Source organism: Syngnathus floridae, chromosome 14 (genome assembly GCF_059516105.1).
Source record: "Syngnathus floridae isolate MCC-2025c chromosome 14, RoL_Sflo_1.0, whole genome shotgun sequence".
Taxonomy (NCBI): Eukaryota; Metazoa; Chordata; class Actinopteri; order Syngnathiformes; family Syngnathidae; genus Syngnathus; species Syngnathus floridae.
Window position 1 is genome coordinate 6,831,241 of NC_142426.1, and position 7,084 is coordinate 6,838,324.

Sequence of the window (7,084 nt, forward strand, 5' to 3'; positions counted from 1 at the left end):
CATCACAGTTGGACTTGACTGAATTACAACCAATTGCTAGCATGCCCGTGTTTCCTCTAAACGGGCGTTGTGCATCTATTATAAGAGTTGAGTGTTTTGTAAAGACCTTGTAAAAGGCAACTATCCCCTTTCATTTTCTCTCCACTGATCTCGTAATGGCCCGACTCATTGCTAACGCTTCCGTTTGGACGTGAGATGCCGTGCGTGTTTTGCATTGTCGTGAGCAGCCTTCCCTTCATGCCGGCGTGCTTCCGAGCATGCGGACACACCCAAACACAACTTCGAGGCTTGACAGTGATCTCCCTGCACATGTGTGAAGGAGCGTCTTCAGTTACTCGCCCTGCGTCTGCACATGCAAGGTTATTTTGGGTCCAGTATACACCACTGCCACCCTGTGCACACCGCAAGGGGGGGGGATAATGGGAGGAGTCAAGATTTCACCCAGCAGTTCCGTCCCGAGCTGTAATACGTTGTCTCAAAACAACAGCGGCCCTCAAGCTTTGCCCGCCACCGGCAAAATTTCAAAACAAAGATGGACAAGGGTCCTCTGCGGGTGCTGACCGTTCCTACGACCCCTTACTCTGATCAAAGACCCGGGAGCGACGGTCTGAGAAGAAAGGTTCACGTCTTCCAGTCCAGGAGGAACTATCTGCACAACTTCATCCAGTGTATCTTCTCCTCCATTGACCTCCGTGACCGCCAGGGTTCGGCGCTGGTGGTAGGGGGTGACGGACGCTTCTTTAGCCAAACGGCCATTGAGGTCATCGTGCAGATGGCGGCCGCCAACGGGGTCAGTGACAGCACGACCGCTTCTTTGCTTACTCTGCATCCAGGGGCCTCTTGCCAAAATCACGCTCGACTCGCACGGGCCGACATTTACCTGTGACGTCTCCTCAGGTGGGCCGTCTCATCGTCGGTCACCGCGGCTTCATGTCCACGCCGGCCTGCTCTTGCGTGATCAGGAAATTCAAAGCCATCGGCGGCATCATCCTCAGCGCCGGTCACAGTCCGGCGGGGCCCGATGGAGATTTTGGCATCAAGTTCAACACTGCAAACGGAGGTATGCAGCGGCATTACTCACCCGTAATCCTATCCGACAAGAGTAGTTACTGCGCAGTCACTGAGCCAGACTTCACAGCCTTTCCGAGATTTGGAAACCCTTTCGAAACGAAAACACGAAATGGGTCCTTCTGCCTCTTCAAGGGCCGGCCAACGACGCCGTCGCAGACAAGATCTACCAGATCAGCAGAACCATCGAGGAGTTTGCCATCTGCCCTGGACTCCGACTGGATCTGACAACTCTGGGCAAACAGACATTTGATCTGGAGAACAAGTTCAAACCTTTTACGGGTAAATCTTGGGCAAGCAAAGTCAAAGAAAAGAACAGCTAAAGCAGCAAAGGTTCTCTCTCCCTTTGTTTTTCTAAGTTGAAATTGTGGATGCTGTGGAGTCCTACGCTAACTTGATGAGGAACATCTTTGATTTTGCTGCTCTGAAAGAACTCCTGTCTGGCGAGAACCGCATCACCGTAAAACTGGATGCCATGCATGGAGGTGAGAACTCGAAACGGCAGGGGAAGTCCAGACCGTACGGATTTTCTTTGATCGTGTTCTATCGTCACGCCTGAATCATCACTGTCCATATGAATCTGTCTAAATATTGGTCCCAGGCTGATGTCCACAGTCCAACAGCAGAGCAGGTAAGCCTCAGGTCCACGTCTGTCTCATGGCGTATCGCCCGCCTGTTTCCAGTGGTCGGTCCCTACGTGAAGCGGATCCTGTGTGAGGAGTTGGGCTGTCCCGCCAATTCGGCCGTTAATTGTGTCCCGTCGGAGGACTTTGGAGGTCAACGTCCCGATCCTAACCTCATGGACGCCGCGGACCTGCTTGACAACATGAGGGACGGAGAGCATGACTTTGGTGCAGCATTTGATGGTGACGGGGTGTGTGTGGCCCGCCCGACGTTGAGATGTTGAACTGGATCTCTATTGGAAATCTACGAGTAGGACGAAAGTGAAGCCCAGGTGTTGATTGGATCTTTGTTTGCTTATTGGCTCTCTAGGATCGAAACATGATCCTCGGGAAACACGGCCTCTTTGTCACCCCGTCTGACTCTGTGGCTGTGATTGCTGACAACATCTTTTGTATCCCATACTTTCAGCATAGCGGGGTGAGGGGCTTTGCCCGCAGCATGCCCACAAGTGCTGCCTTAGACAGGTAAAACCTTTGGCCTGCTTCTTTTGATGGGATTGACTTGCGTTTGATCATCAAGCTTCCATATATGCAAACCAATGCGCTAAAGCTCAGCTAGCTTGACTATCTTTGCGCCAAAGCTCAGCTAGCTTGACTATCTTTGCGCCAAAGCTCAGTTAGCTTGACTATCTTTGGCCAAAGCTCAGCTAGCTTGTATCTTTGCGCCAAAGCTAAACTAGCTTGAATGTTTTTAGCTAAAGTGGCGTTCAAAAGTATTCATTCATTTTGTGCTTCTGCTTCAGTTTCAATTCTATCTGTGTGACCTTCAAATAATTTCTATTTGTGTATTTCTCGCAGAGTAGCCAAGGCAACACAAATAGAGCTATATGAAACTCCCACTGGGTGGAAGTTTTTTGGAAACCTCATGGACGCGGGACGACTGTCTTTGTGTGGCGAAGAAAGCTTTGGAACAAGTAATGCTGGACCCTGGAGTTACAACACATTCTTGAGTATTTTCCAGCGGATGATTGCTTGGTCACATCTCATGTCTCAGGTGGAGACCACATTCGTGAGAAGGATGGGCTGTGGGCCGCGCTGGCGTGGCTCTCCATCCTTGCCACCAGAAGGCAAAGTGTGGAAGATATACTCAAGTACCACTGGCTAAAATATGGAAGAAACTACTTCACCAGGTGTGCTGTGGTCAAAAGCAGCCATGCCTCAAAATCATTTGATACTAAGCCGCACGGTGAACTTGTGGACTTAATTTTACTTCCAGTATGGCCCGGAAGCATCGTTCATCAATTTACTATTTCTGTGTCTTCTTGGGGTGGTTTCACCAAGTGTAGCAAATTTGGACAGGTTCCCCCTCCCACAAGGGGGACAGCAGCCCGATTACACCTTTGCTCAGAGCATTGCTGCCATCTAGAGGTCGCCATTGCATCATCTGACAGTCATGAAGCATTTGAGTTGACCTCCGAAATGGAAATGAGCCTTCAAAAGGCTGACCTGATCTATTTTGCTCTTTGTTTTTGCTCTAGATATGACTATGAGAACATAGACATCGATGCAGCTTGTGAAATGATGGAAGATCTGGAGATCATGATTGCAGACAAGTCCTTTGTAAAGCGGCGATTTGCCGTGGAGGACAAAATCTACCGAGTGGAAAAAGCAGACAATTTTGAATACACGGATCCCGTCGACAGCAGTATCACACGGAACCAGGTACTCCATATTACAAAGACGTACTACTAAGACGGTCTGGAACTTCACGTTTCCTCTGTAGGGTCTGCGGATAGTCTTCTCTGATGGCTCTCGAATCATCTACAGACTCAGTGGGACGGAAAGTAGCGGCGGCGCCACAGTTCGAATCTACCTGGAGAGCTACGAGAAGGAATACGTTTTTCAAGAAACGCAGGTAAATATACAAAAACAAGGAAATGATGCAAAACATGACTTTCGCAGGCCTTTCAGTGATGTAACATTCTCTAACTGTAAAAAAAATAAAATAAAAAAGGGAAATGCTGAGGAAATGATGTTTTTGTGTGACAGGTGGTGCTGGCACCGTTAGCTACAATAGCACTCAAGATTTCCCAGCTGCATCACAGGACGGGTCGAACCGGCCCATCGGTCATCACCTAACCAACCGTTTCCAGTTTCCCTTGCACTTGCTTTTTATTTTCAATTTTTCATCCAAAGGTAGCAACAAAATTTGAATTTTAGGCAACATTGTGTGTAACTGTGCCACGTTAAACATTTATTTTTGCTTTATGACTGACTCCAGCCTGACCTGTTGTCAACGTTTTACAGCCATTTTTTTTCTTCCTGATCTGGCAAGCTGTGATTTGTGTTTGTGAAATAATATCACATGATAATGCCGAATGCAGCACACTGGAAAATTGAAAGTCATCAGAGAATAACATCCATAAATTGGAGTGAAATTGAGCAATTGATGAGTGCCGAGGGATAAAAAGTCAACTCCCTCATGCATGGAGTACCCGACACCTTTATCGCATAACAGGTGGCGTTTCAAGAAAATTACCAATAACAATCCTAAAAGTTGAATCCAAATCCCATACTGACAATCCATCCATCCATCTTCTTCCGCTTATCCGGGGTCGGGTCGCGGGGGGAGCAGCTTTAGGAGGGACTCCCAGACTTCCATCTCCCCAGCCACTTCATCCAGCTCATCCCGGGGGATCCCAAGGCGTTCCCAGGCCAGCTGAGAGACATAGACATCTCCAGCGCATCCTGGGTCGTCCCCGGGGTCTCCTACCGAGCACTTTTGAGCAACTGTCATTGAAATTTGCAGGTGCCTGCATGCATTGCATTAGTGGGGCGGGGCAGGGCAGGGCAGGGCAGGGCAGGGCAGGGCAGGGCAGGGCAGGGCAGGGCAGGGCAGGGCAGGGCAGGGCAGGGCAGGGCAGGGCAGGGCAAGGCAGGCCTGGCCTTACTTTCCAGTCTGGAGCTCTGTGATTGCTCATGCACTTTGAAGTGATGCCCCCCATTACGTCTCCAGTTTTAAGGCAAGCTCAACATCAGAGCTAGAGGAAAGAGAACACATCAAAGACAAAAAAAAAAAGGGTAGCAGCCAGAGATGATCTACATTTCCGACTCGAACCAATTTGTGCTGATGTAATTTTCCATGAGGCTGAACTTAAGAAGCATCCATCCGTTAGCAGAAGCTTATCCCTGCAAAACAAGGGACGCAGTGAGCTGCCATTTTGCAGCTTCTTTCATTTTCCACCTACTCCATCAGAATGCCCACGAGTTTGTTCCTCTTTAAAAGACAAACGTCTTCATTTGTTCCCAACCTCGATCTCTTCAGTGGCTTGGCTGGTAGACAAGAATTTATTTGAACAAATTCAATCAGGCAAACATAAAGTTGACTATGATTTTATATGATTTTTTTTCAATTTTTCTGACATCAAGTCAGTTGAGTGCGTCACACGTTGCCATGTGATGCAATAAACGACTCGACAAGAGTCGCTTTGTGACAATCGGAACGGCACATTTGCAATCACTTGCGTCATTGTGGTCGTCGGAGCGTCGTCCACTTGACTTTGGCGAATCACGTGACCGCGGAGAAAGAAGCAAGGGAAACCCAGCCGAGCTGAGCCGAGCCGACTAGTCGTCTACCATGGCTGGTATCAGAGGTAATTGCTTCAGTGTGAAAGCTGGAAATAGTTGCCACTCGGCACTTTTCTCAAGTAGTTGAGCTGTTTGACAATCGGAGCATCTTTTGTGTATCTTCAAGTTTTGAGGAGCTCTCTCCAACAAGTGTCCTATTTTAACTCAAGTCATGCTTTTCTCATGGACGCGTTTTTTTTTTTTTTCTTCCTGTAGAGCTGGTCGGCTTGTCTTTTGGTTGCGCCATTGGGCTGACGTTTCTGTTTCTGGGTTGTGCAGTGCAAGAATATGGGTACGTTGTTTTACAACAAAGCGGCCATAGTCAAATGCGACGTCACAATGGAAAACATTGATCTTGCTTGCAGACGCGGTCATGTGACTTTGCAGTCTCTAGATTCCAAACACAGGGTGAATTTATTCCCACTGTCCATCTTGATCATTTCCACTATATAAAAGATGGACAAGAGAAAAATACATCAGAAATGGAACATCATGCAATCACAATTGAAAATGATGTGCTTTGTCTTTCCGCAGAGTTTACTACCCAATGTTTGCGCTTTTTTTGTACATCCTGAGTCCGGTCCCACTTGTTTTGGTCAACCGTGTCAGTGACGAGTCGGAGGCCGCCAACGCGTGCAAAGATCTGGCCTATTTCATAACCACCGGAATCGTCATGTCGGCTTACGGCTTCCACCTTGTCCTCGCTCACAGCGGAACGGTGAGTTCTCATGCATTATTTTTGTAGTTTTTGTTTCGACCTGTTATTCTATGTTTTCTCACTTGCAGGTGGAGTGGCTTGCCTGCAGCCTGGCGCTGACAGGGGACACCATTATCTTCTTCACAATCCTCGGCTTTTACAAGGTGTTTGGAAGTAGTGAAGAATTTAATTGGGAACAGTGGTGAAGCGTAGTTTTTGCCGTCGGGGTCTGTTCTGGAAGTGTTTTTCCTCACTAAAGATGACGCCCATTGACTCGCGTGCCATTTGAAGGTTCGGGGAACACAACAGTATTTACAGGGCGACCCAAAATGAAATTGTTCTCGACAATGGTATTCAACATTTGATTCAAAAGGCAGCTTTTTTTTTCCCAGACCAGTCATTGAAGTCTGTGAAATTTGTTCAAGTTGAATTGCTACCCGGAAAAGATCAGAGTGTAGAGTTTGTCTCACGTGACATATCTCGGTGAATTCTTACACACTCATCAAAGTGTTTTATAAGCTCTTGACTGAATTTTGTCTTCTGATTAAAATTGTATTTTGAAAAAAATTTGTTTGTGGAGTTGACGCTTGTGTATAGCGTCCAACGTAGGATCATGCTGAATTGGAGGAGGTGCAACAGTGATACTGAAAAAGATAGAAGCCAAAAGTGAAGATGATGAAAGCACTCAGACAGCTGTTGCTTGGCAACAGCCATATCATTCACATTGTCCTCCGAGATTGTTGCGTGATGTGGCCTTGAACGCAACACGTAATACTTGAGTGGCATAAGTGAAATTCTGTCGTTAAAAGCCATGCACGTGTGGAATGAAAACTTTGAAAAAAAAATAGTTCCAACAGTAGTGACTAACAAAAGAAAAATAGCAATGATTACTATTAAATAGGACGATAATATTTCAGTTCAAAAAATCAATTCGAAATTGTGTCTTTTATATACGGTAACTGCCATTCGGTCCAATGAAATCGTTCGACGGTGTGCGTGCAAGAACAGACGGACGGATGGATCCACGCTTCTTTCCTCGGGCTATTTGTCAGTCGGAAGGATCCCGACA

The 7,084-nt window shown here is 47.3% G+C and overlaps 2 protein-coding genes across 3 annotated transcripts; both read left to right on the forward strand.

Moving 5' to 3' along the window:
• The first annotated feature begins 3 nt into the window (after nucleotides 1–3).
• On the forward strand, nucleotides 4–4,269 carry LOC148387373 (phosphoglucomutase-1-like). 2 transcript variants are annotated; one of them, XR_015862533.1, is made up of 11 exons: nucleotides 4–790; nucleotides 898–1,060; nucleotides 1,204–1,350; nucleotides 1,428–1,553; nucleotides 1,752–1,942; nucleotides 2,062–2,216; nucleotides 2,550–2,665; nucleotides 2,746–2,881; nucleotides 3,230–3,413; nucleotides 3,519–3,606; nucleotides 3,741–4,269. XR_015862533.1 is itself a non-coding variant. In XM_088396043.1 (11 exons), the coding sequence occupies exons 1-11, from the start codon at nucleotides 533–535 to the stop codon at nucleotides 3,828–3,830; spliced, it is 1,698 nt and encodes a 565-aa protein (XP_088252169.1). In that variant the 5' UTR covers nucleotides 4–532; the 3' UTR covers nucleotides 3,831–4,269. The 2 variants fall into 2 exon arrangements, 1 of the variants encoding a protein (XP_088252169.1); XM_088396043.1 differs by having other exon boundaries at nucleotides 3,475–3,606.
• Nucleotides 4,270–5,177: 908 nt separating this feature from the next.
• Nucleotides 5,178–6,582, forward strand: LOC148387374 (leptin receptor gene-related protein-like). The gene is made up of 4 exons (XM_088396044.1): nucleotides 5,178–5,344; nucleotides 5,535–5,610; nucleotides 5,853–6,036; nucleotides 6,105–6,582. Exons 1-4 carry the CDS (start codon nucleotides 5,329–5,331, stop codon nucleotides 6,219–6,221), a joined length of 393 nt encoding a protein of 130 aa, XP_088252170.1. The 5' UTR covers nucleotides 5,178–5,328; the 3' UTR covers nucleotides 6,222–6,582.
• The last annotated feature ends 502 nt before the right edge of the window (nucleotides 6,583–7,084 follow it).